General features: G+C 42.4%; 1 protein-coding gene across 7 annotated transcripts in view; it reads right to left on the bottom strand.

Moving 5' to 3' along the window:
• Window positions 1–28,000, bottom strand: part of LOC120714021 (probable E3 ubiquitin-protein ligase HERC1) — a 51,732-nt gene that overhangs the window by 11,450 nt on the left and 12,282 nt on the right. For 3 of the 7 annotated variants that reach the window (XM_040000008.1, XM_040000010.1, XM_040000009.1), the window contains exons 16-50: window positions 26,476–26,628; window positions 26,152–26,284; window positions 25,710–25,913; window positions 25,383–25,601; window positions 23,090–23,263; window positions 22,794–22,911; window positions 22,540–22,657; window positions 22,127–22,325; window positions 21,717–22,017; window positions 21,572–21,620; window positions 21,437–21,482; window positions 20,699–20,952; window positions 20,378–20,572; window positions 20,120–20,240; window positions 19,790–20,030; window positions 19,507–19,664; window positions 19,249–19,401; window positions 19,048–19,145; window positions 18,799–18,894; window positions 16,962–17,129; window positions 16,610–16,849; window positions 16,437–16,520; window positions 15,955–16,180; window positions 14,545–14,833; window positions 13,433–14,193; window positions 12,859–13,072; window positions 3,883–4,052; window positions 3,150–3,233; window positions 2,239–2,425; window positions 2,029–2,171; window positions 1,695–1,903; window positions 1,214–1,473; window positions 1,043–1,095; window positions 746–943; window positions 52–217 (exon numbers count right to left, since the gene is read on the bottom strand). In XM_040000008.1, the coding sequence (XP_039855942.1) occupies window positions 52–217; window positions 746–943; window positions 1,043–1,095; window positions 1,214–1,473; window positions 1,695–1,903; window positions 2,029–2,171; window positions 2,239–2,425; window positions 3,150–3,233; window positions 3,883–4,052; window positions 12,859–13,072; window positions 13,433–14,193; window positions 14,545–14,833; window positions 15,955–16,180; window positions 16,437–16,520; window positions 16,610–16,849; window positions 16,962–17,129; window positions 18,799–18,894; window positions 19,048–19,145; window positions 19,249–19,401; window positions 19,507–19,664; window positions 19,790–20,030; window positions 20,120–20,240; window positions 20,378–20,572; window positions 20,699–20,952; window positions 21,437–21,482; window positions 21,572–21,620; window positions 21,717–22,017; window positions 22,127–22,325; window positions 22,540–22,657; window positions 22,794–22,911; window positions 23,090–23,263; window positions 25,383–25,601; window positions 25,710–25,913; window positions 26,152–26,284; window positions 26,476–26,628 (6,482 nt within the window). The remainder of the gene's footprint in view (window positions 1–51; window positions 218–745; window positions 944–1,042; window positions 1,096–1,213; window positions 1,474–1,694; window positions 1,904–2,028; window positions 2,172–2,238; window positions 2,426–3,149; window positions 3,234–3,882; window positions 4,053–12,858; window positions 13,073–13,432; window positions 14,194–14,544; window positions 14,834–15,954; window positions 16,181–16,436; window positions 16,521–16,609; window positions 16,850–16,961; window positions 17,130–18,798; window positions 18,895–19,047; window positions 19,146–19,248; window positions 19,402–19,506; window positions 19,665–19,789; window positions 20,031–20,119; window positions 20,241–20,377; window positions 20,573–20,698; window positions 20,953–21,436; window positions 21,483–21,571; window positions 21,621–21,716; window positions 22,018–22,126; window positions 22,326–22,539; window positions 22,658–22,793; window positions 22,912–23,089; window positions 23,264–25,382; window positions 25,602–25,709; window positions 25,914–26,151; window positions 26,285–26,475; window positions 26,629–28,000) is intronic. The other 4 variants (XM_040000012.1, XM_040000013.1, XM_040000011.1 and 1 more) reach the window with 4 other exon arrangements.

Here is a 28,000-nt window from a genome sequence, read left to right as displayed (position 1 = left end):
AATGTTAAAAAAGAATACAGAAAATGTTGTTGATTTTATAATCATACTAACCTTGAGGCAGTCTGGGACAGCGCTCTCATCACGATGCTGTAAGCAAGCAGAATCTGGGCTGTGGATGTGACTCTCCTTAATGCTTTCAGTCTATCATGAGAGTCCCTCAGTGATACTGCCTGCTGTCCGAGGCTCAAAGAGGTCTTCTGCTCGACAAGGGCATTCCCTATTGGGAAGAAATACGTAAAAACATTTTAATTAAAAGGAAAAACATGATTTTGAATGGAACGGTAAAACCTAAGAACACTTATGTAGTGTGGGTGTGCAAGATATTCACAATCCTAGATCCAAATAGACAGCTGGAAGTACTGTTTGTGTTTCAGATGTCGCGCTATGATAAGTGAGCGATGAATCACCACCCAGCAGTGAATAAAACTAGGTTTTGATCCTGGGGTCTTGCTGCCAACATGCACAGAAGGAATGTGGGCGTGTGTTACAAGTCGAAAAACTTAGCAAACCATTCACCAAAATATAAAAAACAGTGGACAGTAAGCTTCTGAGTCTTTATGGCTTGATTCTTTGTGAATGCCTGGCAGTTTATGTACAAGTCTGCAGACACATTTTTGTTTTTTATCATTTTGTTTTTCAGTTCTGTACCTCTTAAAAGACATCATTTTATGCATCAAGGTTCTGTAATTCTGTTTTAACTTACAGCACTTGGTTCTTTGTATAACAAAACAAAATGAAATAATACCTTTGGGAACAGGTGCTCTTGAAGGACAAGCTGAACTGTAAACTAGCGCTCCAAGTGGATCTGGCTCTGTAAAGGCAATGGGGTCTGGTACCAACTTCTTCTCAGTCAAACCGAGTGGTCTGAGCAGGAGCCCAAAATCTTCCAGTCCTGTCAGTTTCTCTGTGTCATACTCATCTTGGTGGCTCATCTCCCAGTCATCTACACAAGCAGAAGGACCATTCATATTGTATATTCATTATAAAGTCAAAGATAATTGTTCTGTTGTACCTCACGTTAGATAAAAAATACCTTCCATACCATCAGATGTGCTGTCCATCTGGCCAATTAAATCTGATGTCAGGCCTTTAATCCTAAAGCAAAAAGTAGGACACAACAATGATGAAAAGTGAGAAAAAGAGTAAATCCAAAATACATGTGGAGCATGTTCTATGAGTCTACCATTTCCCATCTATACATTATCTCCTGTACCTTTCATATTTGGAGTTTGGATTGCTTGCATTTGCAGCCAGGTACTTTTCCCTGCAGGTGCTGCAGAGGAGGTAGAAGGGGAAGTTGGAGCCACATTCCCCTTTGAACCAAACATCCACGTAGGCCCCAGTGCTGTCATAGCCCTTACGTGCAGCACTCTGCCCACAGCCTGGGTGTCGTCGCTTTATGTGATTGTTAAACTGCAAGGTGAGGGTGTTGCACAGCTCACATTTAACCATCTGACTGTGTTCCTCTCCAGCCTAAAAGGGGCATAGTAAAATGCATGTAAGGACAGTAAGAGAAGAGCCTAAAAAGTTATGCATGTGGACTTGGACTGTCAAAAAGCATAAGAGTCAAATCTTTGTTTAACTGGACTAAGTTTGCATATCAATTCAGTCACTTATATTTATTAAAGTCTTTAAAGAGATTGAGATAGATTAAAATGATATTTTTTCATGCACATTAAGTGCTTATGTGTCACCTCCACTATCTGCAGTGTGTCTCTCTCCAAGCTGAAGAATGAAGGGGTGAGGAGGTCCTCGTAACTTTCTTCATGGTATGGATCATCCATGTAGCCAAGCTCTGACTCTTCCTCAGCAGAGTAAGGGTGAAACTCTACCTGCTCCGGCCAATCACTGACAGCTGTGTGCTGTTGATACAACTGGGGGAGGGGGCTGGGTGATGGCAAGTCTGAAAATAAAAAGTTTTGTTAGAATTGAAAATACAATATATTAAAAGGAACTGTTGTCCGCAGCTGATCTTTGAACATAGTTTAAATGTTTTGCATTTCATTTTGATTTTCCTCTGTGTCTGACCTGCCCTTCGGAACGAGGTCCTCTGAGTGGGGCCTGAGCGTCGCCGCCGGGCCGGAGGAGGTCTGTTCCTAGTGAGGTGGACATCCAAGAAGTTCTCCCTTTCAATCCAGTCGAGCCCGGGCAACAGGCTGTAAATGAAATAACTGAGGCTGTCAGTGTACTCATTAAATGTACTGAATGTGCTGAGTGTATGTTCATTGGATCCCTCACCTTTCAGTGGTGTGACTGGTGGGGCGCTCGGGACACTGAACTGTCTCTGGCCCATCTGGGGACGGAGTCTCAGGAGCCCCCTCTGGTCTTGGTGACTCAGCTACTTGCTGCTCCTCAGTCAGAGGGTGCTCTAGCATCCAGCTGGCCAACACCTCAATGGTTTGTGAGTCCAAGTCACCTGCTACATCTGGGGGAACCACAGGGAAGTTGAACTGTCAGTTCAAAAGGAAAAGATGCATCGCAGAGTGCTGAATTGCTAATTCATGTCAGACATCACCATGCGACCACTACTGTTTATAGTCTGAGATCACCAGGCACATGTGACACACGCAGGTGTGACAAGAGAGTGAAATCTGTGATATAAAGGGTGAAGGTCTAAAATTTAGATGAAAAAAAAAGGTGGTGCCAAAAATGTGACAATATTCGCATACTTTAAGTTGCTTACATGCTCATAATGTATGTGTACCATATGAGAACAAAATATTGTGAATTGGTCCATTTTTAACAATGCAAATCTTCTGTGAAGATGAGATTTTTATGAAATACTGCAAATTAAAGAAAGTGAACTGTGCAAAAACTTTTCTACAAGTGGTAAAGAGAATCTTAAACCGATCAGTAAATTGTAATGCTAAGGTGGGGAGCCACTGAGGTGTGGATTGTTCACAAAAACCCAGTTGAAAAACTGGAAAGTCTCAGTTGATGTCCACCAATGAACAGCAACACAAAAATCCCAAAACTAGAAAACTGAACTTCTTATCAAAGAAAAAAGAATTTTCTCAATCAAAACGACACTTATCCTATTTTAGATACTACAGGAAGGTTGAAACACGCAGTAAAAGGACAGATATTAAGAAGATAAAGCACATGAAGCAAAAATGTTGTGGCATCAGACACACTACACAAAGCAGTACCTGCTGCCTCCATGGCCCAGTAGATATGTCTCATAGAGAATCCCATTTCTAGCAACCGACTGGTGACAAACATTTGTGTCCGTTCTGGTGATTGAGGAGATAAGAAAAAGTGCACAAAAGAACAGAAAACAAAAACAAGCCCACAGCTCCATTTCGGGAAGTATATGTGTAATTTAGCAATTGTTTTTATTTGTGCTGCCTCTTACAAGTTTAGATTATGAAAGGCCTCCTCATCTTATGTAAAGAACTCCACTTTCTTGCAGGCTTGTAGATAATAAATGATTAAAGTTGCAAGTCAACTAGCCCTTTAATCCAACTCTATCCCATGATATGAAACACAGAGGAGACCTTTAGTCTAAAGGACCTAGCTCAGAATGCCACCAACATAAATGACAATGAAAAACAAAGGTGCCATTCAAGCATGTGAGTGCATGCATTTGATAGTATTAATATCTGACTAACAGCAGAGCAAAACACATGCTGTTTTGAGCAGCAAGTCTGCTGTGACCAAAGGCTAAACATTTATAACCATGCATAAGACAGACGATTCCAACTCAGTTACTACTGATCTACTGTGTTCCTTTGAATAAACTTCTGAGACACTAAGACATTTTCTTTTACACACACTCCATTATTGATCAGAATCCTTAAAATGTGATATTTTTCTTAAATTAGATGACTTTTTTTCTCGTGGGTTTTTTCTCCCCACCATTGTCTCTGTGCTCATTCTTACCCAGGCTGCTTCTGGCCTGTGTGCTGCAGGGACCGGGTTCCATGAAGCTAGTCTGCTGTTCTGTGAAGGCATCACAAGAAGCAGAGCTGGCAAGGCTGAAGCAAGGGTGCAACACAGGGGGAGTGCTAACCAGTCCCGTAAGCGTAGGGAACCGAGTTAGCACCATGTGCCTAGAGGAAGTGAGGATACAGCATGTAGAGTAATGACAAAGCAGAAGCAGCGCTGCACCAGTAGGGTTACATTTTCAATAGACATTTAACATATTAAGTAAATGAAAGGATCAGTTGAGCTTTATTCATTCTGATTCACTGCTATATATATGAAAGTCACAGTAAAACTAATTATGTATTCATCTATATTAACCTATATCATTCTGAAGTCTTTGGTCAAAATCTTCTCCTTCTTCTTGTTAAAACAAGCAGAAGTGAGGGCTTTAAATGTTATCTGCAGTTTTAACACATGTGACTAGAGCTGTGTTTCTGTTTGCTTCTTGAAAGCAGACGTAACACTGACACTACGGTCAGCTGGTTGAGTTAGAAGAAGAACAAGCAGGCAGAGCTGCAGCCTTGGTTAAAGAGAGTGCAGGCAGAATCTCTCACTCAGTTTTCCATATACATCCTAACTCACCCATTCCCTGGACTTCAGAATAGCTGTTGCTGCCAAAAGACACAGGTCTGCAGCAATCAGCAACAACATGAGGACTGACAATAAGACTAATTATTGTGATATTTGTCAGAGAAGTTACCAGACCTGGTGTTTCATGTGGATTACACAATCACTTTAAATCAAGTTAAAATTAGGGATGGGTACCGGTATCCGGTGCCATTATGGCACCAGTTCTGACATAAACGATAGTAACCAGACCGAAAAGCAGCGCACATTTCGGTGCTTTATTTCGGTGCTTTTCTTTCCTGAGATGTCACACGCTTTGGATTCTAGCCAATCATTTTACCTTTGCAAGCATAGTAGGCGGGCCCAGGTACGTATGTTCTTTTAGAGCAGAGCTACAGACAAGGTTATTATCATAACGAAAACTAACGAAATAACGAAAACTCGAAGTGAAAAAACATTTTCGTTAACGGAAATAAAAATAAAAACAAAAAAAGGAAAACTAACTAAAACTGTAATGAGTGTTCACAAAACTAACTAAAATTAACTGAATTTATAGCAAAAATGTGTTTAGTTTTCATTGATGTGTGCGTGTCCTACAATAGTCAAGGGTGAAAATGAAGTTTAGTTTCCAGATTTTTTTCTTGCTGTCTCATTATGCCAGCAGGTGGCAGTACGTTAGTCGAGTCGTCTGTGTTGCTGCTCCGTCCATGCGCAGAATCATGTCAGGAAAAGTCGGGAGAATGCGCCAGAGTCCAATTTGGGATTACTTTGAATATGACTGTGTTTTGGATTATGGAGTATGGAGTGCCAGGACTGCCATAATGCATTAATTAAATACACCATTAAATAATTAATTAAATGTGGCAATAATTAATTAAAATTGGAATTAATTAATTAAATAAATAGTTATGACACATGTAATTAATTAATTATTGACACATTTAATTAATTATTTATGTATTTCACATTTTAATTAATTATTGACACATTTAATTAATTATTGACACATTTAATTAATTATTTAATGACATATTTATTTATTTCATTTTGGCAGTCCTGGCGCCTGGCTCTCATCATGAAATAATTTTATCTGTCAGCCTCACCCGTCAAACTCAGGGGGCGGGGTTAACGCTGCCCATGCAGCTTCCAATTTTAATTAATTATTGCCACATTTAATTAATTATTTAATGGTGTATTTAAATAATTCATTATGGCAGTCCTGGCACTCCATATTGGATAAAGCAAGTGTCTTGTAGTGGAAAGAGACAAATTATGAGGGACATTTCTAAAGGGGAAAAAAATCCCACAAACCTTAAAGTGCACTTGAAAAGCTCACACAAGAAGGCTAACCTAGCTTACCTAGGTTAGTTTATCAATTCACATGAACCAAAATTACGAACACCCGGTGCTGCAAGAGTTAATAGTCTCATTGGGGCCAAGATATACATTTTATAGTTGCCTGGTATCAATGGTTGTTCATCTGCCTTTATTTATTTAAAGAACCCACAGGTGGGAATGTGAGTTGTCTGTCTCTGCGTGTTAGCCCTGCGACAGACAGGCGACCTGTCCAGGGTGCAGGGTATGGTAGCTGGAATAGCAACATACCCAAGGATAAGCAGAAGAGAATGACTGATATGATGAAACTGGGATTTTGTTACACTTAATTATTGCAAACACAACTAAAACTATAACTGAAACTAATCGAAACTAAACTGAAACTAAGGATTTTCAAAAAATAAAAACTAAACTAAACTAGCAAACAATTGGTAAAAGCTAATTAAAACTGATATAAAATTGAAAATCTGGGGAGGTTCCGGTGAATATGGTGGGCTAGAAGACGTGCTTTCACTGTGCTCCCGCTCCCACCTGTACTTATCACAGTGTAATGCGCACTACTGTCTATATTTTTACCTAAACTAGTGACTGAGAGCTTTGGGAATACTCAGCAGTCCTAAATACGCTTTTTGGAAGTTAAATAATGTCGAAGCAGACGAAGATACAATCTCGGAAGACCACGGCCGTCGTGATGAACAATGCTAGCCAAACTGATATGCTAGTAGCAATGGACGACCAGTCCTCGCCCCCGGTGGACACCGCGACTCTCGTTCGTGAGGTGACCGATAGCATCAGTGAGGTAATTGACCAGAAACTGTCTGCGCTGTCCGGGACGCTGGAGAAAATTTCGTCCTCGCTGGGAGACGTCTCCAAACGCGTCACGGAGGCAGAGCAGAGAATCTCAGATGTGGAAGATGGGGTGACTGACCTCGCGGGGAGGCTGGCTGAAGCGGAGGGGAGGATTAAGATTATGGCAAAAGGTTTGGACGACTTAGAGAACCGCAGCAGGCGCGACAATATTCGCATCATTAACCTGAAAGAAGGTGTGGAGGGGGAGAGTCCTACTCAGTTTTTTGAGGCCTGGCTGCCTGCCACACTCGGGCTGGGACACAGCTCCGCGGGTAAAGCCCGCATTAAAATTGACCGTGCACACCGGGGCCTCGGCCCGCGGGGTGCTCACCCCAGGCCGGTGATCATCAAGCTCCACAACTCCGGAGATAAACAGCGGATTATGGCTGCGGTGAAAGCGACCCCCGACCTCCACCACGACGGGCAGCGGATCTTCATACATCAGGATTTCTCTTACGCGATCCGTGAGAAACGACGGGGATTTAATGCTTCTTGCCGTGCCTTAATCGACAAGGGCATCCGCTTTAGGATGCGCTTTCCGGCGACGCTTGTGCTGACTCACAACGGCAATGAGCACAAGTTTGAATCGCCTAAAGATGCACGAAGCTTCATCAATGCGCTGGATTAATAGATGCTTGCTCCGTACGAACTGTGGCACTGCCGGACTTAACTTGGACCGTGTCATTGAACGCCTGAGTCCGCAGCGTTTAACGCAGCTTGAGGAGGAAGTGACGGTTTGACGGGGAAAATGGCCTAATTGTTTGCTCAGTCTCTAATTTTGACTCACAACTGACAGTAACCCGATTCCATTCAGGTTTGGGGAGCGGGGGCGGGGTTTTGCTTTGTTTTTATCTCTTTCTTTTTCTTGTCCTCTCTCTCCTTTTCTCCCGTGGAGTGAAACTTCTTTTGGCCGCACTGGGCTTGTAACACCACCCGGTGGGTGGCATTCTCATTTTTGTTTGTCTCTTGTTTGTCTGCTTTTAGTTCGTGATACCTTGACGTTTATCTTAATTCTTTTATTGTATGCAATTTGTTGTGTGGGTGAAGGTTCCTTTGCCATCTTTTTGTGATGGTTTTGTTCATGTCAGCGCGGCGGGCTCAGACCATGGGTTAAGTTTTTCACATGTCTTTTATTATGATGGCTCTTTCTGTTTGCCTTGGGTTGACGATTCTAGTCCAATGACAGACTACTTTTGCAATGAGTAACACTAAAATTATTACTCTTAATGTCAAGGGAATTAACCACGTCATTAAGAGGCGCAAGATAATCTCCTTACTCAAAAAAGATAGAGTGCAGATTGCATTACTGCAAGAGACTCACCTCACAGATTCCGAACACCTAAAACTCAAACGTGATTGGGTGGGACAAATTTACTATTCCTCCTTTAACTCTAAAAGTAGAGGCGTCGCAATATTGGTCCATAAAAATCTACCATTCACTCTACATACTATTGTAAGGGATACGGACGGACGATTTATTTTGATCACTGGGCTTCTATATGGGGAATTAATTCTATTGGGAAGTGTTTATGCACCAAATACTTTCGATAGATCGTTCTATTCAAATTTTCTGGCAAAAACCTCCCCTGTGTGTCCGAACCATGTAATAATTGGTGGGGATTTTAACTGTGGCTTGAATCCTGAAACTGATTATAATCCACCAAAATCTCAACCATCTTCAAAAATGGCAAAGGCTACAACGGACCTCTGTTCAGATCTTGGTCTCTTTGATGCTTGGAGAGTTTGTAATCCACATGTGAAGGACTTCACATTCTTCTCACGCCCCCATTTTTCCTTTTCCAGAATTGACTACATGTTTGTTTCTGGATCTGTCCTTGACAGAACTCGGGGCTGTTTGATCCACACATGTGCGCTTTCAGACCACTCATCAGTTGCAATGGAGCTATCACCTCCTTATTATGACCCTTCATCTAGACATTGGCGGCTAAACCCAGCTCTCCTTAGTGACCCTGCATTTGTAAGGTATTTGGAAGATCAGTGGGAACTCTATCTTTCTACAAATGACTTACCGGGGGTTAGTGCCTCTACTCTCTGGGAGGCGGGTAAGGCGTTTCTCAGGGGCTCTATTATCTCTTTTACCTCGGCAAAAAAGAAGAGCAATTTGGCCAAACAATTAGTGCTTGAACGCGATATCACTGACTTGGAGAGGGAGTTTAAGAAATCCTCGTCTGTTTCTGTGCTTCGGAAGTTGGATGCAGCTAGATCGGCCCTGGACCAACTGTTGACTCAGAAAGCGGAAACTGCAATATTCTATGCAAAGCATAGATTATTTGAATCGGGTAACAAACCTGGACGCTTGCTCGCCCGACTTGCCCAAGGGAGACGGGGCTCTTACGCAATACCCTCTCTAAAAGATAAGGCAGGTGTCTTACAGTTTGAGGCTAAACTTATCAGCAAAATAATGGAAGAGTTCTATCAAGATTTATATTCCCCTGAGTGTCAAAATACTGTAGACGCCAGGAAACTGTTTCTTGACACTGTTAACCTCCCTGTACTGTCGGAGAGAAGTCGATTGGATCTTTGCAGCCCTATCAGGGTGCAGGAGGTCTTGGATGCGATTAAATCTTTACAGGGTGGAAAGGCCCCGGGCCCTGATGGGTTTGGGCCAGAGTTTTATAAAAAAATGGCCAGACATGTGGCGGGTCCTTTGTTGGGAATGTATACAGAATCTCTTGAGAGGGGCGTGCTTCCACCCACCCTGAACCTTGCCCATATATCCCTGATTTTGAAGAAGGATAAACCTGCGGATCTGTGTACATCCTACAGACCTATAAGTCTACTTAGTGTGGATTGTAAGATTCTGTCCGAAGTTTTATCCAGACGATTGGAGGAGGTTCTTCCGGTTCTGATAAAGCCTGACCAGACGGGATTCGTCAAGAATAGATACTCCCGCTCCAATGTCCGCCGACTCATAAATATTGCGCAGTTTTCCCAGAACACCAATTGTAGGGCTCTCGCGATCTCCTTGAATGCTGAGAAAGCATTTGATCGGGTGGAGTGGGAGTATCTATTTGATGTTTTGGACAGGTTTGGTTTGAGATCTGAATTTGTCAAGTGGGTCAAACTGCTGTATGGGGCCCCAGCTGCAAGGGTCTTGGTTAATGGCTCGGTCTCGGATGTCTTCCCACTGGGTAGGGGAACGCGGCAAGGATGCCCCCTCTCTCCCCTGTTGTTTGCACTTGCTTTGGAGCCACTGGCAGAGGCTATAAGAACTGATCCTGGGATCTGTGGGGTGACCTTGTCGAATACTGAATACAGGATTTCCCTTTATGCAGATGATGTGTTGCTCTTTCTCACTAAACCAGAAACTTCTATTCCTGCACTGACACATATCATCAACCAATTTGGCCTCTTCTCGGGGTATAAGATAAATTATGATAAATCTGAAGCCTTGCCACTGGGTGTCGGGGGGAGGTGGGACGCTCCTCCTAATTTTCCTTTCAGGTGGTCGACCACGGGTTTCACATATTTAGGTATCAGGGTGTCCGCAGACACAGCGGAGTTGTACAAGCTGAACTTTAAGCCGATTGTGGCCTCAATCAAGAATGACCTCAATAGGTGGTTTGACCTCCCCCTGTCTTGGACGGGTAGAATAAGTCTGATCAAGATGAATGTGCTACCCAGAATATTATACCCCATTCAAATGTTGCCTCTCAGGATCAACAGAAAAACATTCGTGGAAATTGAGGGTTGTCTTTCTAAATTCATATGGCGTGGGAAGAAATCTAGACTAAAGATACAGATTTTACAACTGCCCACGGATGAGGGGGGTCAGGCTCTGCCTAACTTTTTATATTACTACTGGGCTTGCCACGCACAAATAATTTCAGGGTGGTTACATTCCTTCCTTCACCGGGGCGAACCATCGGTGGATGCCTGGTGCTGTGACCCTCTCTCACCTCTTAGTCTCTTATCCACTGACCTGGCGGACCTCCCTCCTGGTGTCAGAACTAATTCCGTCTTGATGCCCACTTTAAAGGTCTGGCATAGTATTACTGCCCACGTCGGAAGGAGAGGTTTCTCTAGTGCACTGCAGCCCCTAACTAGGAATAAAGCTTTCCCCCCGGGTATTGGCATTAATATATTTGATGATTGGTATTCTAAAAATATAAGGTTCATTTGTGATCTGTTCGAAAGGGGTAGCTTTATGGCTTTCAATCAGGTTCAAGTTAAGTATGATTTACCACAGAAACACTTCTTCGGATTCCTGCAAGTAAGGCATTATGTGAACTCTCTTAAATTTCCAGCCAATCAACCAGTTTTGAACCCAGTTGAAAGCCTTCTTCTCAAAGTTAACGAGGAAATGACTACGAGAAAGAAATTTATTTCTCTTTGTTATGGGAAATTGTTGTCTTTGAACTTTGTAAGCACTGATACGGCCAGGGTTCGGTGGGAAACCGACCTCGAAGCTCAAATTGGTGCGGAAGCATGGTCCAAAACTTTCAGATCTGCCATGAAATTGTTTCCCTGTAACAGACTAAAGGAAAGCCAGTACAGAATCTTACACAGGCTGCAGCGCACGCCGGAGTTCCTAAATAAAATTCACCCTCAGATTTCTGCTCTTTGTGTGAAGTGCAATACGGCTGTAGGGACCTATTACCACTGCATATGGCAATGTCCTTTAATTGCTAGATTTTGGAAGAATATTGCTATAGAGCTTTGCTCTATTTTCCACCGTACGATCCCACTGAACCCTATGCTGTTCGTTCTGGGTCTATCTATAGAAGGGCTCTCTCTGTCTTCTGCACAGATGCTTTTGTTAAGTAAACTTTTACATTTGGCGAGGCGATGTGTACTGTTTCAATGGGTTCAGAGTCGGCCTCCTACTGTTACACAGTGGTACAGGGAACTGCTCGGGGTGCTGCCAATGGAGCGCCTCAGTGCCATCATGAAGGGCAATTGTAATGCATTCTGTAGCATATGGCAGCCTCTGCTTGATTACCTACCTCATGACCTTACTGTGCTATTACATAAAGGGGACTCACAGTTTGTTTTTAAACACAATGCTTAATGTCTGTGTTTCCCCCCTTTTTTTTTTTTTTTTTTTATTGTTTCCCTTGACTTCAAATGTGGAACGCTTTACATTTTTTGTCCCAGGCGTGTGTACTGGTAACTCATGTACCTGCATTTGCTCTGCTTTTTCTTTTGTGTGCTTGGCTGTGCTGACTTGTTGCTGTTCGTGTTGTTCTGACAAAATCAATAAATCATCGTTTCAAAAAAAAAAAAAAAAAAAAAAAAAAATTGAAAATCTGAAGTCAAAACTAAATAAAAATAAAAACTAATGAAAATTGCAAAACTATTAAAACCCTGGCTACAGATTAAAAATGCCCAAGGCGAAGCGGTCAAAAGTCTGGCTTTACTTCACAGCAAAAGATGCAAACTCAGCAGCCTGCAACAAGTGCTTTAAGGTGATACTGTCAAAGGAGGTAACACCTCGAATCTGATGAAACACCTGGCGACGTATAGCATTTTGTTAAAAGCCGAGAAATGCACCGTATTTGATAGCTTGCTGCGAGACCTCACACCGTGCACATCTACTGTGCGTGGGTTGCCTGTTATCGGACCCGGAGTTAGCAATATCCCCCAAAAACACGAAGAGTAGAGTCCTGGCCCCTAGCCCTGCCAGTGTAGCAGAAATGATGACGGATGATGATGATGCAGCAGCAGCCGTTCTTCTCTGCGTGAGTAGCTTAATGTTGTTCGTGTGTAATTTACGTTGAGTAGGCTAACCACGTTATTACATTAATGCATGTAAGGTGAACTAGCAAACATCATCATAGCTATATGCAGCTGTCTTTTTGTTTGATGGCAGGTACTCCCTTCACCCTGGCCAAAAAGGCTAAAATGACCAAAGAAAAAGTGGAAAACAGCTGAACATGAGAGGTTTTTGGACAGAGTTTGTGTTTTTTCCATTGTTTAAGCACTGCTTCCAGCCAAGAGTGATACCATATATGCCCTATAGCTGCAGAAAAGGCTAACATTGTTATCTTTTTACAAAAAAACAGCTAAACATGAGAGGTTTTTGGACAAAGTTTGTGTTCTCCATTCTTTAAGCACCGGCACCGTTTCAAAAGTACCGGTTTGGTACTGGTATCGGATAAAACCTAAACGATACCCATCCCTAGTTAAAATAACATATTTGTCACAATTTATACTCACTGGAGGAGGCTGATGGGAAGGAAAGGGTTAAAATTATCAAGGCTGTCAGCCTGAAGATTTATTGGGAGAGAGGATGCCAAATCTGTGTTAGAGGATGAGGCAGAGGCTCTGTTTGACTGGCCAAAGACGGCAGTGCCTTCGGAGCCCACGCTGTACAAGGACACAGAGCTCGAGGACTTGGAGATGGGCTGAGAAGACAAGTGGTGGCCTGATTCTGCAGGAAAAGAAACTGTGAAGGTTTTTATGACTCAAAGTTTCTTACTATACAAATGTTTCTATTTATTTATTTTTTCAAATTAGTGGCGACAAGCACGGGTAAACTTCAAGTCTAACAGTAGAACCGGGTCAAGTTCATCATAAGAAAAATTCAAAGTTAAGATACAAATATATTAGGTCTGAACAGTGATCATTAACATACTACAATAGTTTTTTACCTTGTAGCTATAGTCTGTTTAACATAGTAACTATGGTCTTTTATTAAGGCTTAATGATTAAATATTTATAGCATGTAGGTTTTGCATTATATATTTTCTATGAAGTGTTTTCTGTCTGGTGAATATAAACATTGACATACCCTTGTTCTCTTTGTCCTCCTGCAGTCCTTTAACAGCTCCCTTGTATATCATGACTTGAACTCTCTCCAAATCAGCAAGAGACACAGTCTGTTTGATGGGGCAGTGTCTGACTGCCCACTTCACCATGCTCTGCACCACATACTGCAGCACCGATCTCAGCTCAGCACTTTCATCCCACTGTTTACTGCCGGCTTTAGCTTGGTCACCGTTTGGACTGGACAGGGAACTCCCCGAGGAGTTGGGGGGCTCATGTTTTGGCACTAGAAGCAGATCTGACAGTTTCTCACAGCTAAAAATGACAGTCAGGGATTTCAAACCTCCAGTGAGAAGGTATGACACTCTGAGTGCCCTAAGTTCAAGTGCAAAGGCATCCATTCTGGAAGTCTGGAATGTCTGCGGAGGCTGAGCTTGAGAGGTCAACTCCTGCAGGTCAGTGATCTTTGCTGCATCTTTGGTTGAGGATGGTGACGAGACACTCTCATCTTTCTGCTCCTTTTTCCTTTCATTTTCTGTCAGCCACGTGACATCATCTTGTATGTCTTTATCCAGGTATTCTTTGATGTTCTCCCCAGAGTACTTCCTTCTCGGGGGCACGTGAGCACCTAGCCAACCCTGTTCCTCCAGCAGCCCCATCAAATAAATCAGATCTAACAACACTGTTGGTTTGAGGCCTCCCAGGCGGGTGACATCACAGCAGGATATGTCACAGGGATCCAGTGAGATGATCGGCGTGTCGCTGGGTGACCAAGAATTCATGGAGCTTAGTTATTGGGAAGGATGGGAAGAACCCACAGATACAGCATGGAGTGATACCAGGACGGATTCAACAGGGATTAATGGGTTTAAGAATGAAGAGGAAGAAGCAAGAAAAAAAAAAAGTAAGATCAGCGGGCTAAATGATGAAAATAAAGTAAAAATGTTAGACAGACTGTAGAGAGAGTGGAAAAACAAACTAACAGAAAGGGAAAGAGTAGAATCATACACATGCTGAAAGGACCAAGACAAGAAAATATAAGAATCATTTCATGGAGGTTAATGAGAATCGTCATTTACGAAAAAGAGAAATAAATTCATCAGAAGTAAGTGGGAATATGATCTCATTTTGTAATACCTGACAGAGAGGTCTGCTTCTTCCCACTGTAGCTTGGCGAGAGAGCTTCCTTCCTTTAGAATGCCGAGAAGAATAGCTCGACGCCCGCTGGGTTTGTGCAGGCAGAGGCCTCCAGCACGGAGACCGCCATCGACTCCTCCAATCAGAGCAAATACCGGCCACACTTCAGTGCAAAGAGCAGCCAGCTTGGCCTCAGACAGACACCGACAGTGTGACAGCACGTCCTTTGTGTGATCACCAGTCAGGTCCTTGTCGTTCTCTTCCTTCTCATTGTGTGACGCACCGAGGCCTGCAGGGGAACATAAGACACTGACAGTAAAACAAAGCGTAACATCCATTCGGCAAACAAGTGCCACGCACTCCTGGTATCCCACTGCAAGTTGATCATGAAACCTTAAACCTAAATAAAATCCTAAACAAGTGAAAATGGACTTCAAGTGAATTTTGATAATAAGGACAAAAAAGTTACAAATAAAGCATAAACATAAGGGGTTAGTATTATTTTGAAATAAATAAATAGACCAGTGTGGGGAAAGCAGCTTGTTTAAAGATTAATTAATACTGCAGTTGGTGTACATCACTACATTTGTATACAGATTCAGTGGTCCCTTGCTATAACGCGGTTCACCTTCTGCGGCCTCGCTGTTTCTCGGATTTTTTTGTATGGACTTTTCCATGGTTAATTTTTATTTTTTGGGGTTTTTCCAGCACACTGTGTTCTGCGTCCTGATTGATTGACAATGGTCTACAGCCAATCTCGTGCTGTGTCTCTTGTACAGTACAGAATGCGTTCAGCTTGTCAAATTTACAATCTTCGATTGCTAGCAGTGTGAATCTGAAGTGCTGTACTGTATGTTTGTAAGTTTTCTACCCAACAAACACAATGTCCACGAAATGTTTTGCCCTTGCGGGTTCCTTTGGTTTCATTCTATAATACTGGACTTATTTTTCTACGGTTTGAACTTTGAGACTGTTTAAACAAGAGAGAAAAGTGTGAACATATTCATGCCTGTCTGAGAAAAGTGTATAAAGTGTGTAGTGAGGGGTTTTACAGCCTCAAAACATCTATAATAATTGTAAAAAATAAAGTTGACTACTTCGTGGATTTCACCTATCGCGCGTTATTTTTGGAACGTTACTCCCGCGATAAGGGACCACTGTAATATCTGAATTAATGCCAATCAGTCTTTCTCCTTACAGATAAATACAGACAGATGAATAGAGTTTTCTATACTAGCAAAGTGTTACTTAACTTTTTAAAGAAAACCTAAGTTAGGTGTGTTTAAAAGCGAGCAAGTTAAACATGTGACCGCTGGGCACGCTGTCTTCTCCCCACTGTCCTATCATAATAAAAGATTAAAAACCTAAAAGAAAACAGAGGCAGAATCACTATTTAAGGGGGTAAATGACCTGTACTGAAGTTTCCTGAGTTATCCTCTCTCAGCAGGGGACCAATGAGCTCTAGGTGGGTATGAATATACTGGTTTATGTGCGGGGACCACTGGTCACACTGGTGGAGCCGACGCAGCAGATGCACTGTTGACTCGAGTAGCACAGTAGCCCGGGGGCTGCAGAGAGGGTCTCCAGGAAGCAGACTGCTGGGCATGCCTCTCATCTGGAGATCACTCAGAGCCACCTGTGACGAGTACAGAATTTCACGTGTTTGGGGGGTTTTGCAGTACAAAATATTTTTGAAACATATTGTGCAGTATGTGAAACAAGTTTTTTTCCATGTATAGCCCAGTGCAGCAATTATCCAGTAATATGATGTTAGGGCAAAGCCTGTATGCGTAGCTGCTTGTGTTTCCAGATATTTAACGTTACCCATGCTTATTATAAATCTGATTCAAATAAATAATAAATCTAATAAATCTGTGCAGTATACAGAGTACCTTCTCTCCAGGGTTACTGCTGTAGAATAACACACAAGGATATAGTTCATTAGCGACCACACTTTCAAATGCCAACTTTGGCTCCTAAAAGAAAAAGAAAACAGGCAGACAAAGATTAAACAAGAGCACAGGACTCAATCTGAGGAATACTGACAGTAAATATTTGACCAAACCTTGTCATTCTTAGCAAATGATACAGTATGAGCCTCCATGTCCAGGATGCAGGTGATGGTGTCACCCTGTGTAAAGGAGGGAAGTGTGCGCACCAGTTCCCCTCCATGGTAAAGGTTGCCACTATAAGCACGATACAGCCACATATCTGTAGTTGTATGGTGGTTGTGATCTCTAACTGGCCAGCGAGAAACACCAACACACGTTCCCTCGTTGCCTCTATTCTCTTTGGTAATGTAGAACTGTGGAGAGAAGCGGCATAGTGTGGTAAATTCTAATTTATAAACTACAATTAATATAACAAACTTTGAACTGTGTAATTGTGGTCCATGTACAGAGTAAACTAGTACTCACCTTCCATATAAAACAGCCAGAGTTAATGGCAGTGGTTGCCAAACCGTAGCCTTTCCCTCCAGAACCATGTGAGAGGATGTTCCCGCTCTCCAGAGAACAGCACATTAGTTTGTGTGGGTCAAAGGAAAAATCTCCAATGGGAATACATTCATCATTGCTGCCAGGATTCTACGAAACAATGGATTTGATACATAATTAAACATTTGATAAAATATTAAACATGTATTTTATGTATTAAACACTTAATTTATATATTAATGTTGTTTTCTTTGTTCTTTTTAATTGCACTTACAGAAGTTTGTTGTGGAGTAAAAAAAAAATCATTTTGGGATCAACTTGAAATACAGGCAGATGTGAAATGTAAAAGTCAGATCAGAGGTCAAATCTTTTTGTTGTGGTGCAAACTACAATGTGGTATTTGGAAACCACATACTCCAGTATCATTTCCTAAACATTGCCAGTACAAAGAGAGGCAGTAAAATCTGACGGATAGTCTTAAAGATCCACAGACTTTAAAGACAGACCTTGAAGAAGAGGTCAGAGGTCCAAATTAATGTTTATATATAACGTTACATAGCATTATTATAACTTTGACCTTCGGATTAAGCCACTGACCTCAACAAGGAGAGCGCAGAAGTCAAATGTGACATGATATTTTAAATCTTTAAACAGTACTTTCTGTATGTTGACAATACACATCACACTTGGAAGAATGGAAGTTTTAAGGCTTTTTAAAAAACGTTTCTACCAAGAGGTGAAGTTTCAATGGACTGTTAACATGACCCCTCTACACCCCTGCAGCTTTATCAGAATGAATTCCAAAGTTTTCGAGCTATTGTGTTCATAGAGTGACACGCACAGGCGCAAACACTACTAAAAACATAACCTCCTCTGCAAAAGTAATCTTAAGCAAATATTGCAAAATAATGTGTGTCAATGAAAAGATGTTAATGATGAAGTGTTTCTGCATACAGAGGGTGGTAACTGCTGTGGACAACACACTAAGACAAATCAGAAATCTCACATTAATTCTAAAAAAAAATAAAATAAAATAAAACTAGAAGTACATGACTGAAAGTTAAACTGAAAATAAACAAAGACAGGAAAATCCCATTTTCATGAAATAATAAATATAATAATAAAACATTATAGAGTTTAGTTTTATTTGAATTATTAAAATTCATTTCACAATCCTGATGTAATAATTTTGATAATTAATCCTACTTGTACATTTCTATCCTCTGACACTTTTCATCTCAGCCTACCACAGAGAACAGGCCCATCTGTTCCATCGAGTGGCCCCACTGTTTTCAGTTTCATTGCTGCCAGGAAAGCATTTCATTTTGCCGTAAACAGCATTTCCTCTTGGATTACTGCTATCCTTGGCTATTTTCAACAGAGAAAAAGTGAAGGCACTTTTTGACATTTTTATGTGGCTTTTGTTTGGCTGGATGAAAAATTTAATAGACTGCAAAAATACTCAAATGTGATCTAATGTTTTAAATACAAAGATGAGGATTGTTTATGCAACAGACATGATTTCTTTTCTGCAAATCAAGACAGTATAAAACACGAGCAAATAAAAGCACACAAGTTTAAGGGTGTGTAGTATTATTTTGTGTAACCATTTCTCTCAAAAGGTTATCAGTCTACAGTGCAGGGAAAGGACAGTTAAAAAAAACAAAAAATGACTCCTATCACTTCAGATCACAGTAAAAGCACAAATAATAAAACATAAGTGAGACATACAGAGAAGTGCACATGCTTAAGATGAGCCGATAAGAAGCTGCTGTTTTATTAATATGTAATGCAGTACATGGTGTTCATAATGTCTTACCCCTTTGTCTTTTTCAGGCATTTCTTCATGGTTGCTCTGACTTAGAGGCTCCTCCCACATATAAACAGACAAGAGCTGAAAGAGTTGTTTAACAATCTACAAGAAAACAGGGAAAAATACAAGTGGGTAATCCTGCATTCATCACCTTTAACATGTCATGCCAACTTGGTACTGTTCAGAACACTCAAGTATTCTTGACCTATTTTGTTCAATTGTTGCATTTACTATATTTACATGTTTACATCCTACCTGTTCAATGTGAACGGGCTCAGAACAAGCAGGTAACAGTCGTTCTAAAACGTGGAAGGTCAGAAGCTTAGTGCGGAGGTTCTGGAAGCGTGGAGATCCTGAAGAGCAGAGTTTTGTGATATTAATTTTAAAAGCAAAGTGCAGTCTTAACAGTATTAACACAGATTTTTTTGTTTGTTTGTTTTTTTAAATTTGCCTTACCTAAAGAGCACTTGTGTGAAATAATGGCCATGAGTGGATCGATCCATCTTATAAATGTAGAAAGTCTTTTCATTACTCTTAATGACAGTACACGCCTCAGAAACACCAAGAAATCCGCAAGCTGGGATTCAACTACTTTGCTGTTTTCTGCTCCTAAAACAACATAAAGAGAAGGAAGAACATGCTCAGAGGGGTGACTTGATTTAATGGTTTTACAAATTCCATATCCGCCCTTTATTATTTCTAAATTTGCCCCACCGACTAGATTTGTGTAGGAGTCCACATCGGTTTTCTCGGCTGTTCCCATCTCTGCTATCTGTTGCTGGTGGAAATTGTACAAGATGTTCTGGAGCTGCTCACACATCACCTCCATAAGGGCCTGGGATACATCGATAGGCAGCAAATCCTCACACGAGCTATAAGCACAGGTTAAATTTTTATGAAAATTTTAGACAAGGGTAAAGAAAAGAAAATAATTAGTAATTTATATATACTTTGTTTATTTATTTATTTATGTTTTGATATAATTCTTCATTCTCACCTTGCAGCTACAGTCAATATCTGAAGCAGGCGGGCACAAGCAAGCCTCACGGCTCCACCCAATAGCATAGATCCAGACGCTGTAGCTGCAAACCAGCCCTGGTTGATCAGCACACAGCTGTTGTTGGTCAGCGTGGAAAGAATTTCCAGGATGCCACATTTGATGACTAGCACCAGATCCACAGGCTGGTAACGGAAATTCAGTGCAAACATTGTGGCAAGAAGAAGGTGCTGGCAAGAACCTGAGTGTGACAGAGACAATATGTTAAATATAAATACCAAATATATATTAAAACCTAAACACTGCAACACTGTGTAAGAAAAAACCTACCTGGATGTTTTCTTTCAAACAGGACTCTCTGTTTAAGAACACGCACCACCTGCTGGTAGAAGGTGTGGGCTGCAGACTGTAAGTCTCTCTGTGTATCCAAAGAAGCTGAATGTGTGCCACACTGCATTGAGAAAAGAGGGGGGAAAAGACAGCAAAATGAAGCATGGCTACAATTTTCAGTGTCTTTCTCTTCTCCATCCAGATTAGAAAGCATATTCATTACTTCTAAACGTCTTTCCATATAGCTATAAGATGTACCATGTAGTGCTGAGTCTCATAATTAGCAGAGTGGGAGCCAATGATTTGTGTTCCTAAGGCAAAGCATCCAGACAGGAACTGCAGCTGCACAGACTGCAACAAAGCAGGAAACTGGTTGGATGCTGTGGATTCACAGCTCTTTTCTTCCATCTTGGACAGAAAGGCTGACATCTGACACAAGGCCTCCAGCCGCATCTGATCAAAACAGACAGAGTTTGTAGATCATAAGAGACTTTCAAGTTCCTTACAGAACACCATTTTGGGCCCACAACAAACAGCATCAATTAATAATTTGTCATATAAAAGAAAGATTTGAACTACCTCAGCCCGCTGTTGCTGCTGCATAATGGCAAAAGTAATAGACTTTGGATCTGCCTGACTACAACTCTGACCAGGGGAAAACACTGTTGAGGAGGGCGATAAATAGGCCAGGCTTCCATAGACAAAATGAAACATCTGGTTAAGAATAGGCAAAGTGTTGTTGCTGTAGTGGGACATGGTGCTGGACGGGCTGATGCACTGTCGCAGGCGATCCCAAGCATCTTTCATTATCCCCAAAGAACACAGAGGTAAACCTAGAGCAAAGAGAGGCTCTTGTATGAAGGACTATAAAACATCTCATTCATTCTCTTAACATCTTTTTCTGGATATTATCTTGACTTGACAGGCAACAAGCTATTAAATTATTCAATATTATTAGATTATGCAGAACAGTTAAAACACTCAGGCTGTCATATTGATCAAAAGGTTTTGCCTAATGTGATCAGTCTTTATTTATTCTGCCTGCTACAAATTCTTATGTTATTTTTATAGAAAATGTTGAAATACAAATCCCCAAGTCTCATTTTGTGCAAAAGAGCACTTGGGTCTTGTTTCCCAAGGGTCACCTGACAATAATTTACCTGACAAACCCAGACTTGAGCTGTCTGGGTTTGTGTTTTTAGTAGAACAATCAGTGTCTATACCATCTCTTAACGACAGCGTACAAAAGAACTGCCTGAAAATGTAGGTTATAACATAATCAGACTATACAGTAGATGAACTGAACTTTCCACCTACCCATTTTATTCCTTGCAGATCCAGAGGTGTTTTTGGACTGATCAGACTAAATGAGACATAAGAGCAGTATATTAATACTGATGAAGAGCTGTAAAGCCAAATTCTGTTAGAAGATTTTGATAGTACAATATTGACCTGTTTTCTTCCACTGACAGTGACTGTAAGGGATTCTGCCGACAATTTCCTGAAAGTTAGATGTTGTGGACAGTTAGTGCAAAAACTGCTAACACAGAACACAAATACACTAAAACAAACACACACTGCATACCACAGTCTTTACCTCCCTCCAGTGTTCACAGCCTGAACGTTCTCCCTTTCGCTGGGTTCCACCCAAGCAGGCCTGACCCCCAGCAGAAGGAAGAGGCATCGGGACACCACCAGATGGCAGGCAGCAGGGAAAGACAAGCTTTCCTCAGATTCCCCATTCTTCTCCCACTGCTGCTTGGAATCAGGCTCTCCCTCAGGGCTGACTGGGCTCTCCACGCTGCTCTGAAGGGTGGAAGTGCCGAATGACTCGTAGACTGTCACATTCTGCTGCACTTGCATGGCTTCCCGAGTGGCCATGAATGATTCTAGGACTTCTGCAGGGACATCGAAAGATGTGTGAAAATAAGATGTGTCATATTTCTTTCTGTGTGTGTGGCTGTGCTGTTTATTAGAATAAGAACAAATACAGTTTGCATTTCTAACCTGACAGGTAAACACGACTGCCAAATCTGTCATCGTCTGCAACCTCTTCCTGGTTGTGGTTTGCTGCGGGTGACGGGGGCACCTGCACCTCCCGGCTACAGTGTCCTACTGATTGCTGCTCATTATCCTTCCCCACCTGCTCCACTGAGGTACATGGCTCTTGCCTTTCCACATCAGGACTTTGAGGAGACTGAGAGATCTGCAGTTTAAGTAAATGCTTTAACTACATATCTGTAATTTTACCTGATAAAAATGATCAGATTACTATAAGTTAAAAATCAATTAATGGACAGAAATGAAGCTAATCACAATCATGCAGCAGCATTTACAAAAACATACATTTTAGATAAACCGTTTACAAATTTGTTAAATGAAATCAGGATTACATATATTTAATTATACTGTAATGGTACCTGTTTGGTAGATGCTTCTACTTGTGTCATCCTTGAACTGCTTTTGAGGGTCATCAGAGCACTTCTGATTTTATAAACTGTTTCATAGATATACAACAGCATCTCACAGGGCTCATGGCTGTCTCAGCAGAGTAGATAAACACAGTGGAACAGGTTATACAATAATATACACTGAGGCAGGAAGAAAAAGTTTGACATACTAGAAACCCCTTCAGTGTTGTCCAATAGATCTTTGACTGCTTCAGTAAACTGACCTGTCCTGCCAACAGGCCTCACTCTGCAGGCCCGTGTGTTTCAGGAGAGCAGCCAGACAGCAGCGGCACACAATTTGCAGCAAACAATCACCTGAAGAGCCGCCATTCTCCCATTCTGCTATCAAAGCAATCAATACAGATCAATTTTAAAAAGACACAAAGAAAAACTTTCCACATTTTAACCAAAATTTAAAAACATCCATACAAGATTCTCAAAATAGGAAGTTAGTTCAATATAAGCTGTATTATTAACAATATACACTTTCAAAATTATACACATAAACAAGCACAAGTACCTTTGCCGTGAGCATAATCCTCCATCTTCTGCCATATGCCACCTGCAAGTCCTCTGGATGAGCCCAGTGCCAGTTCCAGTAAAGTCCGGGTTTCTTCAGTCAAGCTCAGCTCAGTGAGTCTGGCATCAGTACTGCCCAGCAGCACTACCTCGGTCAGCCATGTCATGCTTGAGTCTACAGATTAAAGCAACATGTAGAATGTTAATGAAAACTGCTCAGGATTAACTCAGACTATTTTCTTTGTTCTTTAAGAATAACGATAAAGATACCTTTCATTTAAAAAGGTCAGGCTTCTGTGTGGCAAAGTATCTTAAATGTATATATTTTTATCGTGACTAAGGCTACGTTCACACTGCAGGCGAAAGATAAGATAAGATAACCTTTATTAGTCCCACACGTGGGAAATTTGTTTTGTCACAGCAGGAAGTGGACAGTGCAAAAGTTATGAGGCAAAAATTAGAATACAATAAGAATAAATACAGTACACACTGTACAGAAGAGAATAAAATATATACAGTAGAATAAATAAAATAAATATACAATAAGATAAAAATAGAATACAAATACAAATACTATATACAACTGAGTAAAAAATACAACGATGACAGAAAGGATTATTGCACTTAGTATTATTGCATATGTATGGATGTGTGTGCTTGATCAGTTAAAGTCTTTATTATGGAGTCTGACAGCAGTGGGGAGGAAAGACCTGCGAAATCTCTCCGTCCCACACCGTGGGTGCCGCAGCCTGCCACTGAAGGAGCTGCTCAGTGCTGTCAGAGTCTCCTGCATGGGGTGGGAGATGTTGTCCATCAGGGATGACAGCTTAGCCGCCGTTCTCCTGTCACTCACCACCTCCACTGGGTCCAGAGGGCATCCTAGAACAGAGCTGGCCCTTCGGATCACCCTGTTCAGTCTCTTCCTGTCCCCAGCAGAGATGCTGCCGCCCCAGCAGACCACGCCATAAAAGATAGCAGAAGCCACAACAGAGTCATAGAAGGTCTTCAGGAGTGGGCCCACCACTCCAAACGACCTGAGTCTCCGCAGCAGGTACAGCCTGCTCTGCCCTTTCCTGTAGAGGGCGTCTGAGTTATGAGTCCAGTCCAGTCTATTGTTCAGATGAACACCAAGGTACCTGTAGCTGTCCACAGCCTCAATGTCCATACCTTGGATGTTCAGTGGTTGCAGTGGAGAATGCTTGTGCCTGCGGAAGTCTACCACCAGTTCCTTGGTTTTACTGGCGTTGATCTGGAGGTAGTTCAGCTGGCACCAGTCCACAAAGTCTTGGGTCAGACCTCTGTACTCCTTGTCGTCCCCATCAGTGATGAGGCCGACTATTGCAGAGTCATCAGAGAACTTCTGCAGGAAGCACTGGGTGGAATTGTGGGAGAAGTCTGCAGTGTAGATGGTGAAGAGGAACGGAAAGCGCATCAAATCCGATTTTTTTGACCCTATGCGACCCATATCCGATCATGGTATGACAGTGTGAACGGCACAAATCCGATATTTTCAAATCCGATCTGGGTCACTTTCGTATGTGGTACTGAATCCGATACATATCCAATGTTTTAGAAAGCGACTGCTGTTTGAACGGTCATGTCGCATTAAATCCGTCTTTTATGTCACTGACACAAGACAGACGCCAATTATCAGCGCCGGAGAAGCGCCCGAGAAGACATCGCGAATGCTTCCTGGCCATCCAGTGTAGATGTCAGTGAAACTGTTGGGAAGACAACGTGAACATTTTATTTGTACTGTATAATCTGCAGATTCTGACAGAAATCTGCAACTATTCTTTGAAGCACCGCTCCTCTCTAAAACAGCAATAAGGATAATTAAATTGGGAAACGTAAAATCCGAAGTCTTTATATTAAGAGCCATCAGTCAAACAATACTGTTTGCTCTGGGTCTAAACAGAGCGCGTTGTGTGTGACGTCTTCTTTTGCGCATGCGGGCCACTTTGAGCGTTCACACTGGAGCGCGTTTGCTGTCGCATTTTATTTGTAGTGTGAACAAGCAGACAAAAAAATCGGATTTGATCAAAAAAATCGGAATTGAGCATTAAGACCTGCAGTGTGAACGTAGCCTAAAACTAAAACAATTGCCGTGACTGTAATATCCTCTTGGCCTGGAGCTATTAAAAATAACTAATGCCATTTGGCACAGCTAAATGAAGGCTTTTATTATTACCAAACCGATCATGGTAATATGGTGCAAAATAAATCTTGCATTAAGGATTTACGAAGCATTTGCACATGTGAAAACCTGAAGAGCCAGCAGCATGTTTTCCTACCCAGCTGTTCAAAGTCCATCTCCAGGCCATTCCTGAAGAGGACATTTGATAGCCAGACCTCTGACACTTTCTCCTGGAGGGACAGCGGCGAGCCTTGCAGCATACCACTGAGGCAGCGGCCAACTGCCAGCGCTACAGACCTTTCCAGGTCCAACAGCCAGGCCCATCTGCACTCCTCCTCCTCCTGCGGCCCAATGCTTGTGTTTTCTTCACTTTTATCTATAAGAAATATCACTTGAGATTGTTAGATTGGTCTAGTGTAACAATGCAGCAAACAATGCTAAAGAAATAAATGTCCAGCATAAATCTAAGGGGCATTGAGCTTACCTGAGCAGGTTTTCTGATCTTTCACTCCTAGTTCTTGTTCCTCCAGCAAGACAGTCTCTGGCAGCAACCTGTTGAAGTCATTGAGCTGCTCCAGCAAGCCCAGTAGATGGCTCAGCAAAGGTTGAACTGTGCCCAGGGGCAGCAGGAGCAAGGAGTACATTACTTGGCACAGCAGGCTGCCAGACACTGAATTGTATAACACCACTGGGACAAGAGGTGAGAGGAGTAAAGGGATTAAACTAACTGAAGTGATGATAAATATAAACAATAAATATAGCAGCCAAGTAGAGATTAAAAATTACTTTTCAGATATATAAATGATTAGAAGGGAAGTGATTTTGTGTTTTTTGTAAATAAAAGAGCAGCAGAAAATCCCTTTTTAAGTGGTGTAGCTAGGTGAAAATAGCGCACACTTGCCAAACACCAAAGCCATTTTTCTTACCTTGCAGCTTTTTGATGATTTGTTTGTCTGGGGCAATCTCCTTTAACAATTTGGTTGATCTCCTGAGGGTCTCAGTAGCGCAGGGAAGCAGCAGGTAAAGATGCTCACGAAGCAGTGCTACACTGCTGTCATCCTACAGAGCCAAAAATGCAAACTTAAATGCAACTGCAATACTAAGAAAACTGGGTAAAATACTAGGTTTGGTATGCCAGCACATTGTACCCTGAAACATTTAGAAATGTGTCATTCGCTTTCTATTGAAGTGCTCATTTCTGATGAGGTACCACTCATTTTCCTTCACATTTGGCAGAGTTCCTTGTTTACCTCGGGGCTGGAACTGATGTAGCAATGAGCAAGCAGGTGTTTGTGAAGTCCAGAAAGCAGCTGGTGAAAGTGAGAGGGAGGATCCATTTGTCCCTGACTATCGCCAACAAGCTGCTTGTCGCTGTTTTTTTCCAGTTCCCCAAATTGCTGCTCCTGTATGAAGATAAAGACCAACAGAAAGCATTAGGAAGAACGGGAACAAAGGATCAGTGTGTGAGATAGCTAAATACAAAAATAGATGATTTGAAATGAAATGTAAACATAGAAAAATATATATGTGAGTCAGGCGGCGGCCAGGAGCGGAGGTCCTGGCAGACCGATTCCCGGCTACCAAGACTGGCAATTGGGGCATGGAATGTCACCTCTATGGTGGGGAAGGAGCCTGAGCTAGTGTGTGAGGTTGAGAGGTACCGGCTAGATATAGTCGGGCTCACCTCAACGCATGGCCTGGGCTCTGGAACCAGTCTCCTGGAGAGGGGCTGGACTCTGTCTCAGTCTGGAGTTGCCCCTGGTGAGAGGCGTCGGGCTGGGGTGTGTATCTGCCGAGTGGCAGTTCATAGTACCTAGCCTTCTTGGAGTCCCTGGGTTGGGCACTGGAGGGTGCTCCCCCTGAGGACTCTGTTGTCCTACTGGGAGACTTGATCAATTTTGTAATCGTATCACCAGACCTGAGGCCATATGTTCTGGCCACTCGGGTAAAGAGAGGGGCTGAGCTGTCAACTGATCACCACCTGGTGGTGAGTTGGATCAGGTGGCGAGGGAGGACGCTGGACAGACCTGGCGCGCCAAAACATAGAGTGAGGGTGTGCTGGGAACGTCTAGCTGAGGCCCCGGTCTGTGAGATCTTCAACGCACACCTCTGGCAGAGCTTCAATAGCATTCCAAGAGAGACTGGGGACATTGAGTCCGAATGGACCATGTTCAGCACCTCCATTGCCGAAGCTGCTGCACTGAGCTGCAGCCGCAAGGTAGTTGGTGCCTGTCGTGGTGGTAATCCCCGAACCAAATTGTGGACACCAGAGGTGAGGGGAGCCACCAAGCTGAAGAAAGAGTCTTACCGGGCTTGGTTAGCCTGTGGGACTCCGGAGGCAGCTGATAGGTACCGACAGGCCAAGCGGTCCGCCCCGAGTTCCTGAAGGCTCTGGATGTTGTAGGGCTATCTGGGTTGACATGTCTCTGCAATGGTGCGTGGAGATCAGAGTATGGGAGTATGAGGTGACTGGCCCATTGCTACGGGCCATTCAGTCCTTATACGACCGTTGCAAGAGTTTGGTCCGCATAGCCGGCAATAAGTCGGACTTGTTCCTGGTGGGTGATGGGCTCCACCAGGGCTGCCCTTTGTCACCGATTCTGTTCATAATTTTTATGGACAGAATTTCTAGGCGTAGCCAAGTGGCGGAAGGCTTTCACTTCAGTGGTCTCAGGATCTCATCTCTGCTTCTTGCAGATGATGTGGTCCTGTTGGCTTCATCAGGTGATGGCCTCCAGCTCACCTTGGAACGGTTTGCAGCCGAGTGTGAAGTCG

The sequence above is a fragment of the Simochromis diagramma genome, unplaced genomic scaffold (genome assembly GCF_900408965.1).
Source record: "Simochromis diagramma unplaced genomic scaffold, fSimDia1.1 OVJJ01000596.1, whole genome shotgun sequence".
In the NCBI taxonomy this organism is placed as follows: Eukaryota; Metazoa; Chordata; class Actinopteri; order Cichliformes; family Cichlidae; genus Simochromis; species Simochromis diagramma.
The sequence above is the reverse complement of the archived record's forward strand: the minus strand, read 5'-3'. Positions and strand labels throughout refer to the sequence as shown.